The following is a 23,431-nucleotide window of genomic DNA, read 5'->3' as shown; positions in this document are numbered from 1 at the left end:
CAAAATATACTAATACCGTCTCTATAAAAAGTCGATTTGCAGATTGATAGCATGCTAGGAACTATGATTCCACAAATCTTTACCATTACTTGTACATTGCATTCTTAAATACTTAGTGTGTTAAGATTGACAAAACTTTGCAATAATGGAAAATTATTATGATCCCACAATTCTGATCCTCTTTTTCCTTTATACTTTATTTTCTTTTTCAAAATCAAAAGATGTGGCGAGAAATATATGAAACTTTGAGGTAGATGTGGGAGGAGAAAAATCCATAACTTGTAGAATTTTAATTTTAGAAATGAAAAGGTCTAGCTTGTGGATTCTTAGAATTTTCAAGCTAAGCATTCATTTGCATCCAGCATCTTAGTATTTCTATTAAATCAATTCATTATTATTGATCAATCAAAATTACTTTTGAAAAATTTAACATAAAATATAGGAGAAGAACTATGTTGCCTATACATGTCATTGTGTTTTAGTTCCACTAATGAAGGTTAGTTGCTTTTGCAAATTTTCCATACCTACTTCATTGTATTTGTCTTCCACATCTTTGGGTGCTTGCTGCTACTTGATTGTGTACGTTTTAGTGATCATATTTCCCTACCCATCCATAAAATAATGGGATATTACAACCATGCAAGTATTTAATTGACTAAGGCACAAATGTTCGATCCAATTACAAATTCAATATCGTATATAATATATCAAGGCACTCCTCAAAAATGAATTCAATTGGGTGATTGTACACTTAAAAAGTAAAGATTTTAGATTAGGAAGATGATTGGTAGTGACAAGTCTACTTTACACTAGTGGATGGAGCAGGAATGAATTTCTTATACTATATAGTTGTATATTATACTGTGTTCATGCTTGTGTTTGTTCGTTGCTTTTTTTTATTGATTGTGCTTTATTTTTCTTCGTATTTTCTTCTGTCTTTTATTTCACATCTTACGAAAATATTTATAATATTCATAATATTTAGATGGTGGAAACCACAAAAATAATACCGCCACCCACCAAGCACACATATACCATATGTTCTTTTTGTTTGTAATATCCACACTAAATAAATTAATTAATTAAACTAAATCAAATTGAACTTAATCAAATAGAGCTAAATTAAATTAGGAAAAAAGTATTAAATACATGTAATAATAATTATTTTGATTATATTAATGATGAATCAATACAACATTAAAAACAATTGCATCAGCAGGCAACAACAACAATAGTACCAATATATAGCAACGATAACAAAACAATAATATACAATGAGTAGCAACAAGAAGCAACAATAAGAACAAATATATAAGAATAAGAACAATAACATCAACAACACCAGCATGCCAGACTTAATGTGGTGGAAGGGGATCGGAAGCAATGCACTTATCCACCCCCGATCCCCCCAAAAAAGTTTTAATGCATATACGTTTTGTGGATGATAAAATAATTACATATACCAAACAAAGAACAAATGCAAGTCAAGAACTAATGCAATATATATATATATATATATATATATATGAAAACCACCATTAAGTTTGTTTACACATGACAATGTATTTGTATCAAAATGAACTATATTTTGTTACATTATTATGTTTTTTTCCTAAAGTAAAATATTTAACTTCAATTTTAGTTGTCTTTCTTTTATTGAAATAATTATACTTAGATTTACATTTTAAAAAGTTGTTGTCCAAGTACAAATTTATTAAATATTACTTCAAGATAAAAGAAATATTTATTGTTACTCAACGTACTTAGGCTGAGTCACTCCTTGTTGAGACTTTCTTACACTTAATTTGTTATATCACTAAGTGAAAAACATTAGTGTATAAAAAATTTCATTTTTAACGAATCTAATAGAGCTAAATTAATTGTTTACAAAAGTAAAATGGAGTTGAAACATGTATATAAATTTTGTAAAAGGTGAAGGTGATTGAACATTGTTGCATTGTAATTGTTTAAAGAGAAATATTAGTTATAAGTCATCATGTTCATTATCCTAAAGAATAAAGGGTTAATATTATGATTTTGTATCCAATTGATGACCATGGATGGCATTTAAGTCCACAAGTTGTTGGGGCTTTTCAAAATGTCCTTTTTCCGCTTTATTGTAATTGTCTTCTTCAAATTGATGATCATTGATGATCTCCATTTCCTTGTTCTTCCCCCATAACACTGCATACAACCCTAACACTATTACTCCTGATCCCATGGCCCTGCACATAACGTATATGATCTCAATATATATAAATTAAATTAACATGTATCGTCTTTAATTAATTAATTAATTTGGTTGCCTTAATTGTGATATTCAATTCAACGGGATGATGGGTATGTACTTACGTTCCGACACACAGTTTCTCCATGTGTAACACCCAAGCAAGCAATGCTGCAATCACCAACATTAATGGACTAAACACCGAAACATAGAGAGGTCCTTTTCTTTGTATTGTCCATGATATTAATAAAAATGCAAGTGCTGACCCCACCACACCCTGTAACAATTTATTACCTTTATCATTCTTCTGAATTAAGTACTATCATCATCTAACAATTAATTTTAATTATTCTTATTAAAAAATTTAATTAAAAAAAATATAGAAATCAATAAAAATATATATACCGCATATATACTAGCAACAATTTTAATCCGAGAATTTAGTATCCAGTCAGATGCTTTGTGCTTTGTACAAGCTGCTACAACCATGCATTGGATGGTTGCCATGAAACACATCAACGCAGAACTGGTGTAAGGAGCTGCAAAACTCTCACTCAATTTTGCCTATTATTTATTTATTAAACACGATATTAAGAAATTGTAAGCAAAGTAGATATAGCAATGATGAATTATAATCTACTTCTAATCGACTAAAAATATAATACTCAGATGTTTCCAAAATTATTTGGGCAAACTTTTAAAGTTAAAAACAAAATATAAAACAAATAGAGGTGTTTCCAAAGCAACATGTCCAAGATTACACCCAATTAAAACTTGAACTACTAACAATGTATGTAATAATACTACGTATTAGTCTAAGAAAAAGGACGACTTACTTGGAGAATATACCAAATAGCCAAAGCAAGGTTGCTTGCGATGAGAAAAAGTGTGCCAAAAACGAGATTAAAGTGATTAATTGAGCCATCTTTTTGATTAGTTTTATGATGATTAGCACCAAAATGCAGCCAGTGGATTTTGGGTTGACGTATGTGGATGAGATGTCCATGATAAAATGATAGTAGCATTGCTCCAACAACACATACTAATGTCCCTGCTATTTTTGCCTGGACTCCCCTCTTCCTCATATCAATTACTTCCAATCTATTCAAACAATATTAATATTAATACTTAGTTAGATTATTATTATTATAATTAGGAGATCAAATAATTAATTAAGAAAAAAATATATAAGGTAGAATAAGGCATTACCCAAAAGGGATAGCAAAGACGAAGGTCATTGCCGGGAGCAAATTATACAAAGCACTAGCAATAGTTGCGCTTGTCTCATTCAATCCTACGAAATATAAGATCTGATTCATGCTTGCCCTGTTTTTTATTGAAACCAACAATAACACAATCCATAAATATTTATGTATATTTTTTTATGTTTTACATTGATTTATATTTTGAAAATTAAATAGATTAGTCTACTCATGTTTTTTTTCTTTTTTTTTCTTTATAATTCAATAAACATGCATTATTCTCTATACAGTTTATCATGTACATACTTACCCAAAAAGGGAACATAAAAAGATTTGAAAGAGGATGTGCTTGGTGATCTTTGGCCTTTTTCCTCTACATAAAAAATGTGGACCGAGATAAGTATACAAGAATATATAATTAAAATTCAAATACAGGTACAAAAACTTTAGATGTAGAAGTATTTGATACAAAAGCAATACGAAGAGTACTGCACTCTAATATCCTCGTTGAAAAAAATAATAATATTGGTATTGCAGAAAAGAAGAGGGAATGCAGTTGCGAAGGTGGGGTCAAGGCTCAAGGGTGCACATCACTGATTTACTGTATAGAAAAGTGAAGTAAAGGCAAGTAGCGACTAGCGAGTATATGAAGTAGTATGTATGTATCTATCTATGATCTACTAGAGACTAGAGTATGTGAGAAGAACTAATTAAGATGGCCTGGGTTCATGGTTGTGCATGCGACGGATATCACATCATTAGCTGCCTTATTTATGATAGCCTCAATCATAGTCATAGACTTAAGTCCATTCATTATGCCAATAGATTTTAAATCTCATTGGCTAATTCTGAATTTTTGGCTTTTTTACAAATATTTTTTAAAATTTATGTGGTGACCTTTAGCTTTCAAATTTTTCATGTTGTAGACAAAATGTTAAATTTTTTGGTTAAATTAAGTACTTATTGCGACTGGATTTTGAAATATGTGTTCAATTAGGGTGATCACGACGTTTTTTTTTGAAAAATTGTCATTACGTAATGTAAAAATAGCGTAAAGTAAATAAAAAAATGTCCCTTTTGTCTACCACGTGGAATAATTTGAAGGTCAATATCATCATATGGATTAAAAAAAGATTTCTCTACCACATGGACAAGCCGAAAATTCAGGATTACCTTATGAAATTTCCATTATTATTATTATTATTATTATTATTGTGACCTGCAATAAAATAGCCAAAGTGTTTCTATTTTATTTTTAAATATAGTTATTAATTATTTATGATTATCATTACATCATATCCTTTACATTTGAGAGTGATCAATACAAAAAAAAAATTGATGATTAAAAGGGGACGAATCTTTGATTAGTGATGACAATGATTGCATAATAATTTTCATTTATATTCATATACTATTAACAACGATAAGATTGCATACATTCAATATTTTTAAATCTAGCTTGATTACTTTGAATAGAAGTCACTTAATCACATTGGGTAATAGATCAGAAAGTATTAGAGTAAATATTAAGTAGCATCAATACTACATAAAACTGATTTTCAAATGAAATGTACTCTGAAACAAGAAAATCTATTTTCATTTTACCTTTATATTTTAGCAACGAACTAGCTAGCAGCAAAGGAAAGTTGTGGCCAAAGCTAGCAACAACTTGATTCATCGCTAAATGAAATAGGAGCTGACTCGAATTTTGTCACTATTTGCATTGGTACCAGTGATGAAAGTAGACATTGTACGCTATTGTAGTACTAGTGGATTAATAAAGTGAGCGCATGTTTAACATGGAAAGTCTGCGTTCATTAAATTTAAACAACTTTTTAGAAATGTGTTTTTCTTGACAAAGTTTTTTTATTATTTCAAAACAAATTGAAAAAAAAATTAATAGCCCTGGGTAGCCTGACCATGCATATAGCTAGTGTTTGTCTATCCTGTCAACGAAAAGAAGATTATTCATATATTTACTACTTATATATCACGTCCTAATTCAAATGTTTAGTCAAAAATACCAACAAACATTACAAGATACCTAAACTATTTATATTAGACGTAACTTATTTATTGATGTATCATTATTGAACTTATGTAGATATATGAAATAAGAGTTCTATCATTAATTTAATAAAAATAATTAAGTTGAATTTTGTAAAAATGAAAATGATTGAAACTACCTTTCGATGAAATAAGCAAGAGGCGCGATCACAAGTGTGGCAAAAAGTTGACGATATGCAACTAGAACGACGGGAGCCATCCCAGATTCCATTGCCGCTTTGGAGGTTATATTCATCCCACCATATCCTATTTGCACTGTCACCATTGCTAAAAATGGCAATATGTTGTTTTTTCCCATTTCTTTTTTTAAAAAAATAAATATTATCTAATTTATCCTTTAAAATTTAATGCCTAAACTTTGATGGGGTAGAAAGAAGAGAAAGAAATGACGAGGAGGGAAAGATTGGAAATTAGAATGTATATATTAGATTGGTTGTAGGAATTAAGAGAATGTGTGCTAGTGTGCTACTAGCCACTAGTCAGAGATCAAGAAAGTTGGTTAGTGTAGTTTGTGGCTTGTGAAGGGCATGTAATAAATACTTCTACTTTTATAATAAGAAACTTTTTGGGGAACTATAAATATGATGGGGTAAGGGGCTATCAAGCCTATAAGCTTGTTTTTTTTTAGAATTGATAAAGTTATGATTTATTGATGTGATATACATTAAAAACAAATTAAATTGTCACCTATATATGATTAATCCATTTCTTCCGATCCAATTATGCTTACGATGTCCTTTTGAGGATGAATTATGCTTCTTTGAATTAAAGATGTAAACTACCAACGGAGTCGAAACTCATAATTCTTTATCAATGTAATTGGAGACTTAATTGCTAGCTCTACTTTTCTCATTCAGGAAATGATGTTACATTAACAGCCCGATTGGTTAAGGATGTTGGAGCTGATGACTTATCATCCGCTACGGTTTTATTTTTTTCTCTGTAATTGACTATATATAGCACAAGGCATTAACCCTCTTATTTTAGTAAATGACCTCATGTATATATATAGGCTATTTTTTCTCTTTTTGAATAACATTTTTTGATAATTCTAGGAAACATTCTTCTCCCATCTTCCTTCTTCTCCTCCTTCTTTCTGATCTTCTATGTTTTTCCTTGTTTTGTTTTTGCTGATTTCATCATGGTATCAGACTAAACCCCGATCCATTCCTTGCTTCCGCCTCACAAAATTCAGGATGTGTGCATGCCACTATGGAGTATAATTTCTTGGAAACTTCAACGAAATTGCTGTTACCTGCATGTGCATCAAAGAACACTTTTATGTTGACAAGTGTATTTGTCACTGTATTATATTTTCATTCCAAGAACTTCCATTAGTTTTCTGCATTTTTTCTTATTTTATTTTTTTTTCCGAAACGCTAACCTCCATTTTTCACGCCAATTTCAAGAAACGATGGCTGATTGAATTCGATTCCTTTCCTTGCAATGCAGATTGTTGTAAGTTGAATTGTTGAAATTTCTTGTTCATGATCTGTTTTCTTGTTCTTCATTCTTGATTCTTTCTCTTCATTTCTGATTACTGATTTCATCCTTATTCATCTAATCCAGTTCAAATTCGTTATAAGTTTTTTTTTTTTTTTTTTTTTTTTTTTTTTTCTTTTGATCAATTTTTTTCCTGTTTTTCATCTTTCTTACATTCTTCTCAAATATGTCTTCTAATCCTCTGCTTATGGCTGAACATTCATCACAAAATTTTCCTCAAAGTCAAGATTTCACCAGTCCATACTACTTACATCCTACAGACAGCACAACATGTCAATTAGTTTCCATCAAATTCAATGGGGAAGGTTTTGGAGATTGGAAGAGGTGTATGTTAATCTCAATTTCATCCAAAAACAAGTTAGGTTTCATTGATGGTAGTATACCTGAACCAACAACAGATGATAAATTGTATTCAGCATGGAAAAGATGCAATGATCTAATGATATCCTGGATCTTGTTCAATCTTGATCCAACTATTGCCAAAAGTGTGCTATATCTGCAAACAGCCAAGGACATTTGGGACGATCTTGAAGAAAGATATGGCTATGTATCTGCTCCGCAACTCTATTCCCTCCAACAACAAGTTTCTGAGATTATGCAAGGCTCCAAAAATGTTGCTGAATTTTTTACTGAAATCAAAGGAATATGGGATAAAATCAGTGAAGCATGTCCTTTACCTGTATGCACATGTAATCAATGTACCTGTAATCTAACTCAAAAGATCTTCAAGCAACAGCAAGATCTCAGGTTGATGCAATTTCTCATGAAATTGAATGATGAATTTGGATCCGTGAGAGGAAATATCTTGATGATGAATCCCCTGCCAAATCTTACACAAGCTTATAGGTTACTAATGCAGGAAGAGAGACACAAAGCACTCACAACTGCAAACAACACTTCAGCTGTTGAGACTGTTGCCTTGGCAGGCAACAAAGGAAAATACAATGATTACAAACCATATTCACAAAATCTTGGATACTCAAGAAACTTCCTACAGAACAAAACTAGAGGAGGAAGGTTTATGCAAGGCAATGGTAACAAAAGACCACCTAGTAGCTATTTTTGTGATCACTGTAAGATACCTGGTCATAGCACAGAAAGGTGTTTTGAGCTTCATGGATATCCACCAGGGTACACTGCTTACAAGGACAAAGGAAAAAAATTTGCAGCAACATGTACAGATGAAAACCAGTCTCATCAAAAACATCAGACTACAACAGACTCCTCCAAAACTGATCAAGAACAACAACTCAGAACTTACCTTCTTAACCTTCTGAATAAACCTCAAAATGATACTGAAGTTGATACAAAAACTGGTATTCAAAATGACAATGATGTTCAGGCTCTCATGGCAGGTATACCTTATTGTTTTTTAACTTGTACAAACAATACTTGGATTCTGGACAGTGGAGCATCTGATCACATGTGTTCTGACTTGAGGCTTTTCTCTACACATAATTCAATCTTGCATACTAGAACTAATATTACTATCCCTGATGGTAGACATGTCTTAGTTCATAACACTGGCACAGTCATATTGAATGAACACATCACTTTATATAATGTCCTACATGTACCTGACTTTCATTACAACTTAATTTCTGTAAACAAATTATGTGTTGACAAGAAGTGTACAATAGCATTCACTGCTGATAAATGCTTTATACAGGGCCCTTCAATGAATGTGCCACAAGTTCTTGGTAAAGTAAAAGCTGGTCTCTACAATGTTCAGGCTGGTTCTTTCATACAATCAACTGCTTGCATCTCTGTTATAGAATCTGCTAAATTGGGGCATCTAAGATTAGGACATGTTCCTTTTGATCACTTAAAGCTTGTTCATCCTGACATACACTTGAATCCTAATAAATGTGACTCCATATGTACTATATGTCCAGCAGCTAGACAAACTAGATCTTCATTTCCTATAAGTAGCATAAAAACTGTTAGAAAATTTCAAATGTTACATTTAGATGTTTGGGGTCCTTACAAACACTGCACCTATAATGGATGTAATTCTTTTCTTACTATAGTTGATGACTTTACTAGATCCACTTGGGTGTTTCTTTTAAAATCAAGAACTGATGTTACTAATGTCATTGCTCAATTCTTGAAGTTTTTAAATACTCAGTTTGATGCAAAGGTTGAATGTATAAGGTCTGATAATGCTCTGGAATTAACTGAAGGATCAATCAAACAGCTTTATCTCAATCAAGGTATTTTACACCAAACCAGTTGCAGTAACACACCTCAGCAAAATGGTGTCGTTGAAAGAAAGCATAAACACCTCTTGGAAACAGCAAGAGCCTTACTTTTTCAATCCAAGCTTCCAATTAAATACTGGGGTGAATGTATACTGTGTGCAACTTATCTCATAAACAGAATGCCCCTCAAAAGCCTCAATTTCATCACACCCTTTGAAAAATTATATGAACATAAACCCTCCTATGATCATTTAAAAACATTTGGATGCCTTTGTTTTGTTTCTTCTTCCACCACTCACAGAACTAAATTCAACCCAAGAGCTTCACCATCAGTTTTCATTGGATACTCACCTACACAAAAGGGGTACAAAATTCTAAATTTAACCACCCACAAAATTTCAGTTTCAAGAGATGTTCAGTTCCATGAACATCATTTCCCTTTTCACTATCCATGCCCAATATCCTCTTCTATTCCATCACCTTCCACTGATTTCCCTTCTACCATATATCTTCCCACACATACACCCTTTACATCTATTTCACCAGGTGATATTCCAGATATATTCACCTCTAACCCCTCTCCCTCACATACAAACCTTGTTGATATTTCAGAAATAACACCTATACCTAATCCTCCTCTCAGACAGTCTTCCAGACCCACCAAACCACCCTCTTATCTCAGTGAATATGAATGTCCTTCCATCAAACATTGGTGTAATCTTGTATCTTTTTCTGATCTTCCACTAACTCATCTTGCTTTAGTGTCAAATGTTTGTAATATTACAGAACCTACAAGTTATAAAGAAGCATCAGCACAGTCAGAATGGGTTGAAGCTATGAACAAGGAAATACATGCTCTAATAAAGAACAACACCTGGGACATTGTTGATTTGCCTCCTGGAAAAAAGGCTATAGGCTGCAAATGGGTATACAAGGTAAAGCTCAAACCAGATGGCACTTTAGAACGATGCAAAGCAAGACTAGTTGCTCAAGGATATACACAGAAATTTGGGGTAGATTATGAGGAAACTTTTTCTCCTGTTATCAAAATGACAACCATAAGAGCCTTAATTGCAATTGCAGCAGGCAAAGGGTGGGATATATTTCAATTAGATGTTAACAATGCTTTCCTTCATGGTGATCTTAATGAAGAAGTATACATGAGAATGCCCAAAGGAATTGAAAATCCTGGGAATAAGTTCTGCAAACTCAACAAATCCCTATATGGGTTGAAGCAAGCAAGCAGACAATGGTTTTTTAAGCTGCATACTGTACTGTTACATCAAGGATTTGTACAATCCAAACACGATTATTCTCTCTTCATCAAAAAAGGGGTTCAGACATCACCATTGTTGCTATTTATGTTGATGATATCCTGGTAACTGGTACAAATCACAATGATATACAAACCCTAAAAGCTCATCTTGACACAATCTTCAGCATTAAAGATTTGGGCATCTTACATTATTTCCTTGGTATAGAGGTATCTTACTCACAAGCTGGGATCATTCTCACTCAAAAAAAGTTCACAAAATCTCTCCTTGACAATTGTGGTTTTGATCTTTCCAAATCTGCTCCTGCTCCCTTATCCTTAAACACCAAACTCCTGGATAATTCAGGTGACTTGTATGCTCATCCAGACCATTATATAGGGCTGGCAAAAGCTGACCCGACCTGCTAACCTGATCTGAAACCGACCCGAAATTAGCGGGTTTGGGTTTAGATTTTTGACCCAATTAATTAAATGGGTCAACCCGACCTGATCTGTTTATTAAATGGGTTAGGTTCAGGTTGAATATTTAAACCCGAAAAAAACCTGTTTAACCCATTTATTAAATGGGTCAATCAGGTCAGGTCGACCCATATTTAACCCATTTAATAACCCATTGAAAATTTTAATTTTTAAATAACTTAATATTTAAAAGTAATGTCATAATGTGATCCAGCCTGGCGAGTGGCGGCAGCGTTGTACTGTGCAAGAAATGAAGAAAGGCATTGCAAATTTGAAATTGAAATCAGAAATTGAAATCCGGATCCCTACTAAACTAAACCCTAAAAGATAAAAGATAAAAGTTTTATCATAAAACCCTAAACGGCTCCTCACTTCCGCCTCCTTCCTCTTCCTAAACTGTGCAACTGCGACTCATTCATGTTCTTCGCCTCTTCGGTCTTCGTCTTCCTCAAACTGCGGCTGCGCCTTCTTCCTCTTTCTTCTTTCTTCTTCTTCCTCTTTCTTCTTCTTCTTCCTTCTGCCGAACTGCCGAAGTATCTTAGCTCCATTTCTCCAATCATCATCTTCTTCTTCATTCTTTCGGTGTAAACTGGGTTAGTTCATTTTGGTTTACAGTTATTTTGGTTTACTTTTTTTTTTTTGATAATTTTCGTTTTACAGTTATTTTGGTTTACAGTATCTTCGCCTCTTTGGTATTTACTTTCGTTTTACAGTATCCATTTCTGGGTTCGAGTTTTAGTTTTTGTGTTTGTTCTTTGTATTCTGAGTATACTGATATTCAATCAATTTTGTGTTTGTTCTTGGTGTTCTGTGTATTCATTTTGTGTTTGGTGTTTGTTCTGTTATTTCTGACTTCTGTGTATACTGATATTCAATGTATGATTGTATTCTGAGTATTGCTAAGTTATTTACTGTTTACATCTGTGAATTATTATGAAATGTGAATATAATATATGGGTCAAATGGGTCAAATGGATCAAATGACCTGAAATATATGGGTTGAATGACCTGAAAAAAAAAAGCAGGTTAAATGGGTCATTTTCAGGTTGACCCGACCTGAAACAGATCAGGTCGGGGTTTCAATTTTTGACCCATTTAATTAAATGGGTCAGGTTCAGGTCAAGGGTCTAGTGACCCATTTATATATGACCCGAACCTGAAAACGACCCAACCCGACCTGTTTGACACCCCTACCATTATAGATCCTTGATTGGAAAGCTCAATTTTTTGACTCATACAAGACCAGATTTGTCTTTCTCTGTCCAAACATTGAGTCAATTCATGCATACCCCAAGGCAGCCACATGTTGATGCTCTGCATCATGTATTGAGATACGTCCATGGAACCACAGGACAAGGCATTTTATTACATGGTTCAGCACAACTTACCCTTCAGGCATTCTCAGATAGTGACTGGGCAGCTTGTCCAAATTCTCGAAGGTCTGTTACTGGATATGTGATGTTACTTGGACGTTCACCTATATCTTGGAAGTCTAAAAAACAAGCCACAGTCTCAAGAAGCTCCTCTGAAGCAGAATACAGAGCCATGGCTTCAGCTGCATCAGAAATCACTTGGTTGATCCAGCTTCTTCAAGACCTAGGTGTATACAATTTAGAACCTGTTCTTCTACATTGTGACAACATGTCAGCCATACACATTGCAAAAAATCCAGTCTTTCATGAAAAAACTAAACACATAGAAGTGGATTGTCACTTTACTCGAGATAAGGTTCTTGAAGGTCTTCTTCAGCTCACATATTTACCTACCCAAAATCAACTAGCTGATGTCTTCACAAAGGCTCTGCCATCACCTCAATTTTGTAAGCTTCTAACCAAGCTAGGAGTTGTTAATACCACTCCAGCTTGAGGGGGGGTGTTGGAGCTGATGACTTATCATCCGCTACGGTTTTATTTTCTTCTCTGTAATTGACTATATATAGCACAAGGCATTAACCCTCTTATTTTAGTAAATGACCTCATGTATATATATAGGCTATTTTTTCTCTTTTTGAATAACATTTTTTGATAATTCCAGAAAACATTCTTCTCCCATCTTCCTTCTTCTCCTCCTTCTTTCTGATCTTCTATGTTTTTCCTTGTTTTGTTTTTGCTGATTTCATCAAAGGACATTAATTAAGTATAATGTGAATGATTTATAGTGTAAATTTTTATATCATTAATAATGAAAGTTTGATCAATTTTTCATTACCACATAAGACCACATATTCAAGTGGCAACGCATTAGAATGAATTTTATGAATAAAATGAGCTTGTTTAAGGAGAATAACCATCTTTGAAGCTTTCTTATTACTTTTATCATCCTCACAAGATTCAGCTTCAACATCACTTTTGTTGCTACAATTTTCAATTTTTCATTTACTATTTACTAAATTCCCCACAATTTGCAAACTATTTACGAATTCAAAACAATTAGTCATAAATTTGCGAACTTTTTACAAAAAGAACATATACAAAACACAAAATGAGAAGATGAATCAAAGAATTCAAAGAACATATTGAAATGGAAGAATTTCGGTCATGAAGATTCGAATCAAAGAATACAAAAAATTTCGGTGCAGAATGAGAAGATGAATCAAAGAATTCAAAGAGGAAGATTCGAGTACCTGATGCGATGCACACTTGAGAGAAATTAGAAGACTGGTACTGGCCGTCGGAGGATGAACGGTGGTGCACTGGAGAGTGGAGAGGATGAGAAGGATGAACGACGCACGGTTTTTTCAGTTTAGTAAGGATGTTGGTTTTTTCAGATTAGGGTTTAGGACCTGGGAATATGAACTGGGCGCGGGATTTACTGGCACTTGGGAATATGAATTGGGCGGTTATTTCAATTTTTTTACTATTTTAATAGGGCGGTTTTTCTTATTTTTCTTTTTTTTTTATACGCTCTTTGTTTACTAAATTCCCACCTATTTAAGTGTGGAAAATAAACCGTTTAAAATCTCTGCTTTTTTTTAGACAGTTATTCAAGTGTTTAAAATAAAGTGTCTAAAAACTTCATATTTTATTGCAGTGTTTATCAAGAGATATTCTTACCAAAACTACATTAACATTCTATTAATATTCTCACCATTTTATATCGGTTACCAAACGAGTTGTAAGTACTCAAAACCTTCAAATCAGAAGCTCAAATTTTAACCGACTACACCTTGGTATATAAGCTTGATAGAAACAAATTTCATCCGTTTGAACTAGACCACATACACAATATTGATCCTAAGTTTAATGACCCATTATATTGGTAATCTAGGTCTATTAGATCATCTATACATGTTAATGATACTAATTAAATTAAAAAGAGTGAAATGATTCTATTTAGAATAGTGGATAATTCGATAGTGTCTTATACTCTAATTACAACAAAATTAAGGTAGATTGGATACATGATAAAAATTCTAATTTTGACAATCTTTTCAGTAGTTAGACTTAGACCCCAAATGATCAGCATAATTGTTACCCTTAAGATCCACTAATTTCAATTGCTTTTCCAAATCTTCCTCGCCTTCTTCATTGTGTTTGTCTCCTTCTTGTTGATTGTCAATGCTAAGACCCTTTAAGCCCATTTGATTGTCATCAGTTACCAACACTTCCTTGATTTTGCCCCATAAAACTGCATAGAGGCCCATTACTATCAACATTGATCCGATAGCCTGCAAATCAAATCACAATCAAGCCACAAAAAATGTTAAGCCCATGATGTTGAGAAATTAAGTCCAAGGGACTTAATTAGAAGGGTTGCTTATTGGTGTATATTATGCTGGACCCACCACTCTTGAAAGATTCGCATTAAAATTTAATTAGAAATGTGTAAAAGATCAATGTAATTAGGGGTACTTACGTTCCAATATAGAGCTTTTCCATACTCAAGGCCCAACTAAGTAAAGCAACAATCACCAACAACAGAGGGCTGAACACAGATACATACAAGGGGCCCTCTCTTTGGATTACCCATGACATTAGGCAAACACCAATTCCTGAGCCTACAACACCCTGTATACGTATATTTAAATTAGCAATATTGAAATTACTTCATTTTACAAAATTAGCAATATGATTATATGATGTATAATAGAAAAAATTCCTAAAAGAATTTACCGCATTGATAGTGGCAACCAATCTAATATTAGAGCTTAAGGACCAATCAGATAATGTATGATTTGTACATGCTGCTATGACAACACATTGAATGGCAGCCATGAAAATGGTGTAAGGAGCTTCGTAATTCTCACTTAATTTTGCCTAAACAAATAAGTGGATTTTTATTAATATTGATACATAAATAAATAATGTAATGCTATATAGAAATAGAAATGAACTTACTTGGATGATGAACCAAATAGCCATAGCAAGGTTGCTAGAGCATTAGAAGCATTATTATTGGATGTATTAAATGTGTTATGATGAGTATAATGCCATTGGATTTTGGGTTGACGTATGTCAATAGATGGCCATGATAAAATGATAGTAGCATTGCACCACCAACACACACAATGGTTCCTAATATTTTTGCTTGCTCTCCCCTATTCTTCATTCCAATTGCTTCTAACCCCCCCCCCCCCCCCCCCCCTCTCTCTCTCTCTCTCTCTCTCTATCTATCTATCTATCTATCTATATATATATATATATTCACCAACATCCAACAAAGAAAATCTATTAAGGTATTTTGATTAGCTGAAAATTAAAGAAAGACATTTAACTAACTCATCTTCCAAAAGGAAGCTAGCTAGCTAATTGATAGGAGTGATAGAATTAAAATTTACTCGAAAGGAACAGTGAGGATGAAAGTGAGTGTTGGAAGCATATTATTCAAAGCACAAGTAATGGTTCAGTCCAATAAAATATAATATTTGATTTAAGGTTGCCCTATAATATACAAGTTTATTTACGTACAAATCAAAATTTACCAATACATTAACATATATAGCTGGAGAATATGTATATATTGTTCAACTATGTTTACTAATTAGTACTTATAAGTTACTTTTGTATTTAGAGACTTAGGGTCTGTTTGGTATAAAAATTTTGGGCCTAAGTAAGGGAATCATTTAAGCCAATTTGTTACCCAATATTTGGTATAGAATTATTGTAACCCAATCCATTACCTCAAGGAATCCATTACCCTTATTTTGTTACTGGTCCATTTACTCCAGTAACAAAACACATCACTTTCTATTTCCTGCTAATTACATCCTCTCTACTCATATTACATCCTTTCTTCAGTTTTGCTCCTGTGTTCGTTCAAATCTCCTTCAACAAGACAAAAACTCTGGTATGTTTTCTCTAAATTTTTTGATATTTACTCCTTTTGATTCTTTGATGTTAATTTTTTCCTGTTTTGATTTTAATTTTTTTGCTCAATTTGGTTGTGTAAGATGAACCCTAAATTTTTTGAATTGTTTACGATTTTCTGTGATTCTATCTTATTTTGATTTGTGGTATTTGATTAGTATGATTTTCTTCTGGTTGTTGTTTAATTTTTTGATTAGGCAAACTAGGGTTTCAACTACTCCTTTTCAGAGGAATAATGCAATTCTTGTGAGCCACAGGCAAGTACTCTATTTTTCTGGGCTTTTAAAACTTTTTTTTGAGCAAAATTGATGTGTTGTTTCATTTTTGGTTGATTATATTTTTGATTAATCAGTATTTGAATGTAATTGATGTATCAAGTATTTTGGCGATGAAACATATTTACTTGTTTGTCTTCACGAGCTACCTATTTACTAATATTACAGTTAAAAAATTATTGATGCACTCATTACTAATCTTTTCTAACCTAACCATAAAAGATTGTGATGGAATGAGTATTATTTTGGGTAAAGGAGTGCTTTTATCTGTGCTGTGTTAAATTGCTAATGAGGTCAATATATTTGGGGCAAATTCCATATTTTTGAAAACTAATTTGGCTCATCATGTTTTATTACCAAATATATATGTAATTTTGAGGTTCTAAAGTTGGATTTTTTTAGTAAAAAGATTGAATTTCAATGAAATAAGGTGGGCTATATGTATACCAGTGAAAGCTAAGTTGATTTTGAATGATGCCTGAAGTTCCTTTTATCTTAGTTTAAAATCTTGAATGAGAACAGTTGGTTCATGAAGAGTAGAACATGCTCTTATAGAACCAAAATTATGATGGCTATATTTGTTAAGTTGCTTAGTTATTGTGAAAAAATTAGGGGCTGGGGGTTCCTACTTCCTTCTTGAAATATATTACATAAGCTTCCGTTCAATGTTTTTCTACATATGGCACCTCTTCATCTGTCTTTTCTAATTATTTTCCCTATGCAATCTAGTCACCTGGTTTAAAAATAGTATTTGATTCTTTAGCATAAATCCTCCATTTCTATGAAAACGATACACATCAATACTTGATTACTGGAATTTCTATCCTCCAAGCATTATTTGATTCTCTGAATATTTTCCTTTTTGTTCGATGAAATTCCAAATGGAACAATTTATGGAACTATTTATGGAACTATCTTTTTTCAGCTATATTTAATTGACCTTATCCAATAATTATGCTTGTATATATAATTACATGATAGTGAAAACTTTTTGTTTGATTTTGATTTTTGAGTCTAATTTTTGTTGTACAGCTTCTAATTAATTCTCATAAGTGGATCGAATTATGCAATCCTTACGGAAAAAAGACGTCTAAAACAACTTCAATTGGTAGTAACAAATGTAGTTGTAGTTCTTATGATGTATTGGGTTTGGTATATGACAAGTGTTGCTACGATTAGGGGTGTTCAATTGATCCAAAGTAAAAGAGATAGAAAAATATTGCGCTTAAAAATTATGCATCACTTAATACAAGAAAGTGATGTGCATTGCAAAAGTGAACTTCGGGTTAATAGACAAACCTTTAATATTATTTGTGAGATGCTTAAAGAGATTGGAGGCCTCGGACAAAAAATATGTCTCTTGATAAGATAGTTGCCATGTTTTTGTACACTTTAGCTCACCATAAAAAAATAGATCTATTGCTCACTTTTTCATAAGAAGTGGAGAGACCGTGATTCGGCAATTCAACTTATGTCTGAGGGCTATACTTAAGTTGCATGACCATTTGCTTTACAAGCCCACACCAATATTAGAAGAATGTGAAGAAGAAAGGTGGAAACCTTTTAAGGTACTAGTTGCTTAATCATCTATTTTTTTACCCATAATCTTATGTGTATTTATAAGAGTGATTTTGTTTATTTGATTTTATAGAATTGTTTAGGAGCGCTGGATGGTACCTACATAAATGTTAACTGTACATCCCCAAGATCGTGGTAAATATCGGACAAGAAAAGGTACCATTGCTATGAATGTGTTGGGTGTTTGTGCACCCAACATGCGATTTATCTATGTTCTTCCGGGTTGGGAAGGCTCTGCTCACGATGTCCGTGTCCTTCGCAATGCTCTCACTAGGCCAAATGGCTTTAGGGTTCCTAGAGGTAAATTTAACATGTATTTATTAAAAGAAGAATTATATAGTTAATAAAACTCACTTTAATCATCTAATTTCAATAATTTTGAAGGTAACTATTATTTGGTCTATGGGGGGTATACAAACTGTGAGGGTTTTCTTGCTCCATATAGAGGGCAACTATATCATCTTAAGGAATGGACAGATAGACAACCACAAACTGCAGAAGAGTATTACAATATGAAGCATGCTCGAGCAAGAAATGTACTTGAAAGATGTTTTGGGTTACTTAAAAGGAGATGGAGTATACTTAGAAGCCCCTCCTTTTTCCCTATTCGAACTCAAGGACGTATTGTGATGGCTTGTTGTTTACTTCATAATTTAATAAGGAAAGTGATGCCCACAGATGATTTAGAAGAAGAGAATATGAGTAATGACGATTCTGATAACGATTCCGATGATGAAGTTGAATACAGTACTACAATAGCTATTTCTGATCGATGGACTAATTATAGAAATACGTTAGCTCAAGATTTGTTTAATGCTTGGAGGGAAAGGGTTAGACAAGGTTTGTACTAAACGATAGTTTAATTGTTTGAATGTTACGTCTGCCACACAATCATACCAATAGATTCTTTAAGAACAAGATTCATACATTTCTAGTTTCTTATACTTTCTGATTATTGTGCACTGACAAAATATAAATAATTTCACTTTAGTTTATATGTATATTGCAGGTACTTGAGAATGGAGGTGAATACCATTAGCAAAGAAGGAAGTAGTAGAGAGAGGGGCAAGAATAAGCGCTTTTGGACATGTCAAGAAGATTCGATGCTAATAAAGTATTTACACCAATTGTCTACTGATCCTAAGTGGAAAGGTGAGGGCGGTTTTAAAAATGGTTACATGAGTAGGTTGGAAGAGTTGATTAATGGTGAGCTTTCTAGTTGTGGTTTGAAGGCTTTTCCGCACATAGAATCAAGAATCAAACATTGGTCAGAGAAATACAATGCACTAGCTGAGATGTTATCTACTTCGGGATTTGGATGGGATGCCGATAAGAAGATGTTGCAAGTAGAGAGAGCAGTGTTCGATGAATGGGCAAAGGTAAAGTTTTCTGGGATCTTTTATACATTACTTTCTGAATATTGTGCAAAAGGTCTACTGGTATGTTTTTGTTTCTTGTTTTGGGTTTTGTAGATGGGGTTTTTGAAAGGTACATGCAAGTTTCGTGCCATTATTCAATGCTTCTGTACACTTCATTTAAGTTTATTGTTGATTTGTCCATTATTCAATGTACATGAGAGTAGGGTCTGTTAGGATTCTGAGCAGGGACTGTAGCAGTCCACATGATTGCTTCAATATTTTATTTCTTGTTTTGGAATAGGTTCATAAGAAGGCTAAATAGGATTGTATGGGGTACCTTTTCCTCACTATGACATCTTTGAGGAGATTTATGCTAAAGATAAGGCCACGGGTGATCTAAGTGAGTCTTTTGTGGAAGCAATCAATTGCATAGATGTTGAAGTTACAAAGAAGTCAATTTCATAGCTAGTGATGAGGAGGATGATGTGGATTCAAGAAGTCAGTCGACTACTCACTCTATACAATTCAAGAAGCGCTCGATTAAACAAGAGAATGATAATTCAACATCTTCAAAAGAACCCAAGCTCAAGGAATTGAAACGAAAGAAAAATCTTCAAAGTGATGTTGATAATTTGGTTTCTTCTCTTCATGAAGCTACAAGTAATTTCGGAAAAATTTTTGATAATATTAATGTTAATCTTGGCACGATGGCTAATGCGTGGGCCAAAGCCGAGGAGAGAGAGCAGAAGATGGATGAAAAAGTGAATAAATTCTTGGAAGAGGTTATGAAATTAGATGGCATCTTACCCTCTGAAGCTATAGAACTACTACAATTCTCATTGTTGAAGAACACAAGCTTCGCATCTTTTATCAAGCTCATTCGAACCTCAAGAAACAATATGTGCTCGATCTTCTTAAGAAAAAGTGAATGTGGTCTTCTAAAAAGACATGAGTTGAGATGTTGTTATTAGAGGTTGAACTTGTAGTATGTGCTTGCAGATTATTAGTTGAATACTTGAATAACAATATTGCAAATTGCTATGTTTGATCTTATTTAGGCTTGAACTATGTTGAGTTTTATCAAGGAAATCTTGTTTTAATGTTTGCTTAAGTTAATTTTTGTACAAAAATGGACAAAATGCCCTTTGCAGATTATTACAAAAAAATCAACTTATGTGACAAACCAAAAAATAAGTAAGGGAAACGTAAACAAATGTTTCTCTTACATTGTTATACCAAACAACATATAATCATAACCCTTACCTTTACCCTTACCCCTCTTTATTAATTCTCTTTCCCTTACATTTTCTCTTCCCATACCAAACACCCCTTAGAGTGTTATATCTCTTACATTATCATTTATATGATATACTTTCCTTTTAATTCATTGTTTAATTTTTATTATGTTTAAAATATACAAAAGTAATGGAGTAACTACACATAATTAATTAAGGAGTTACTTCTATATAGTATCTGACTAATTTATTATATTATTGAATAATTATACAAAATAATACTTCTGTTAAAGGGAAACAATAAGAGCTATTCTATATAATATGTAGTTATTATTCACATTTCACACTAATAGTTTAATATCAGAACAAATACCTACTTAGTACTTAGTACTTACCCAAAAACCAAACACAAGAAGAATTGAAAGAGAATTTGTTTAGTGATTTTAGACCGCTTTTCCCTGCACAAAACTCTCTACGGTTAATATATTTGATGTGAACATAGTATCTCATTAGATAAGACGACCACAATAATAGATAACAATTGACCATGATAATATTAATAATTTAATATCCATTCCAATAATTTGTCGAGTCGATTTAATTTTGAGTTGGTCATATTTGATTCAACTAACAAAAATTTATTACTATATCGCTCCAAATATCAATAATTATCAACTAATTTTTTATTAAAATTTTAAAATTAATTCTAAACCTTTGAAATCTTTAGTCATGGAATATTAACTCAATAAAAAAAGTTTGACAAAAATATTATAAGTTAATATTTTTTTTGAAGGTAATTTTATACTTGAATATTGAATTTGAATTCCAAAAAATACCAAACTTTTGAAAAAGTTGTATATATAATTGATCAAGGTTCTATCGAGTTAAGTTGAATCAGATTTTGAATACTATGTGCGTGAAACGTGGGGAACATAGTATTAAAAATTTCTAATCAATAATCGTGATTTATAAATTATCCAAAAAAAAAAATAATATTAAAATAAATAAAACCAAAAAAATACATTAAAATAATAAAATTCTCACCTTATCATATTCTACCACATAAAGGTAATTTATTAACCTCATAAATAAGCGTTTATCATATTCTACCTCATAAATAAGCGTTATTTGTTAAGATTTTCTATATATCAAAAATTATTCAAGAATACCAAATTAAGACTGATTTGCATGACAGCAGTCTTCCAATTCACGAATCAGTGAATCACCATATACCACGTTCTTTTACGGCTAATGCCTGTATTATGAACTAATTAAGTAGTAATTATACCTATTTTCTATATTTAAGCCTTATTTTGCTTTTGTTTTTAAGTTTTAACCTTCCTTTCCTTTTACCAATAAGCCATCTTTCAAGGATTATTGATTATTGATTACATTAATTGGTAATAAATTATTGAACATTTAGGGTATATACACCTAAATTTGTATATACTACATATTTAGTATAGTAGTTGGACTAAAATAAATATATTATAAGTCCAATTAAATGTGTCATGGTATCATTTATTTAATTTATTTATTTATTTAATAATTAGCATCATATTACTAAAATACCCTTTGACCTTTTCAGTTGACCTTGACTTTCGGTCAATAGGCTTTTTCTGGAATTACCATATTCCTTGAATGGCCCATGGGCCGGTTACCTCTAAAAAACCCTAACTCCCCACTTTCCCACAATGTATGGCTCTCCTTGTTTTTAGATGAATAACTGTCCATTCTTCCCATGACCAGTCCACCTCCCATTACTCCCACTACTCCCATGATCTTCCACCTCTCCTCTCTGAAGTAACTTCCTCCTTCAACATTATAAATAGGGACAACCATCAGAGAGGAGAAGACATCTGAAAATAACCCTCTTAAGCATTCTTGCTCATACTCCACTTCATTAGCCTACCAACATTCCAATAATATCACCCACTGCATCTTTTTGTATTCATTCTGTAATCACTTACTCCATATTCTCATATCCACGTTCTAACTTGAGCGTCGGAGGGGTTTTCCGGGAGATCACCCCCCGGACAAGGCTAACGTGTTGATTTGCAGGAATTCAAGTCGCTTCCTTCCACGAGTCGCTGCTCTTGATAACGCTTCTGCTAAACGGTATTTCAAGTGTATCCCACTTCCTCGTTTCATTACCGAAACAAAATGCCTCGAAGAATTTGATGAATCATTACTTTGATTCATAAGTTTTGTTTGATGAATCATTACTTTGATTCATAAGCTTTGCTTGGTGAAACCTTACTTTGATTCGTAAGCTTTGCTTAGTGAAACATTACTTCGATTCATAAGCTTTGCTTGGTGAAACACTTTTGTTTCAAAAAGAGGTATTGTTTGATGCATAGCTCTACAAATAGAGGTTGCATGCCATCTCCATATCATTTCTTATTTCTCTCTTAAGAATACTCCCATTCTTATTCTTCCTTTCATGAGATAATATTGAGAGAGTAATTAACTCTTAATATCATCAAAGTTCTTAATTTCCTTGTGCTAGGATTTTGTTGTGTAGATTTTATCTCATTGTGAATTTCATTTTATCATCCCAAGCACCCTTGTGGGAGAAATATCACAATAGGAAAGTGCATAAACGCTTTTTACTCATATCAAGTTTCCGAGTGACTTTTTTGATTGTAGCAACCATATTTTCATCGTCTCCTTGGTGATTCAACAAGAGTTCAAAGCCATATACAAAAGATTACAAATAGTGTAGATTTATCTTGTAACACATATTT

At 32.7% G+C, this 23,431-nt stretch overlaps 1 protein-coding gene and 1 pseudogene across 12 annotated transcripts; both read right to left on the bottom strand.

The window, feature by feature from the left end:
- Positions 1–1,913: 1,913 nt before the first annotated feature.
- Positions 1,914–13,748, bottom strand: LOC130796924 (WAT1-related protein At1g09380-like). Of its 12 annotated transcripts, none has more exons than XM_057659359.1 (11): positions 13,556–13,748; positions 7,702–13,041; positions 7,383–7,628; positions 6,881–7,253; positions 5,616–6,751; positions 3,740–3,802; positions 3,437–3,553; positions 3,064–3,328; positions 2,633–2,791; positions 2,353–2,504; positions 1,914–2,225 (listed from the first exon to the last, which is right to left on the bottom strand). In XM_057659359.1, the coding sequence occupies exons 5-11, from the start codon at positions 5,792–5,794 to the stop codon at positions 2,030–2,032; spliced, it is 1,131 nt and encodes a 376-aa protein (XP_057515342.1). In that variant the 5' UTR covers positions 5,795–6,751; positions 6,881–7,253; positions 7,383–7,628; positions 7,702–13,041; positions 13,556–13,748; the 3' UTR covers positions 1,914–2,029. The 12 variants fall into 12 exon arrangements, with proteins under 12 accessions (XP_057515342.1, XP_057515345.1, XP_057515344.1 ...); XM_057659362.1 differs by having other exon boundaries at positions 7,383–8,921; positions 9,246–13,041; XM_057659361.1 differs by having other exon boundaries at positions 7,383–9,989; positions 10,075–13,041.
- On the bottom strand, positions 12,925–21,736 carry LOC130797103 (WAT1-related protein At1g09380-like; annotated as a pseudogene).
- Positions 21,737–23,431: the final 1,695 nt, after the last annotated feature.

Source organism: Amaranthus tricolor, chromosome 12 (assembly GCF_026212465.1).
Source record: "Amaranthus tricolor cultivar Red isolate AtriRed21 chromosome 12, ASM2621246v1, whole genome shotgun sequence".
NCBI lineage: Eukaryota > Viridiplantae > Streptophyta > Magnoliopsida > Caryophyllales > Amaranthaceae > Amaranthus > Amaranthus tricolor.
The sequence above is the reverse complement of the archived record's forward strand: the minus strand, read 5'-3'. Positions and strand labels throughout refer to the sequence as shown.

Coding starts and splice junctions, on each gene's coding strand:
- LOC130796924 (XM_057659358.1), bottom strand. CDS start 5,794: ATGGGAAAAAACAACATATTGCCATTTTTAGCAATGGTGACAGTGCAA. Junction 3,554..3,739: donor TTTTTATGTTCCCTTTTTGG/GTAAGTATGTAC, acceptor AATAAAAAACAG/GGCAAGCATGAATCAGATCT. Junction 2,505..2,632: donor TTGTTGCTAGTATATATGCG/GTATATATATTT, acceptor AAATTGTTACAG/GGTGTGGTGGGGTCAGCACT.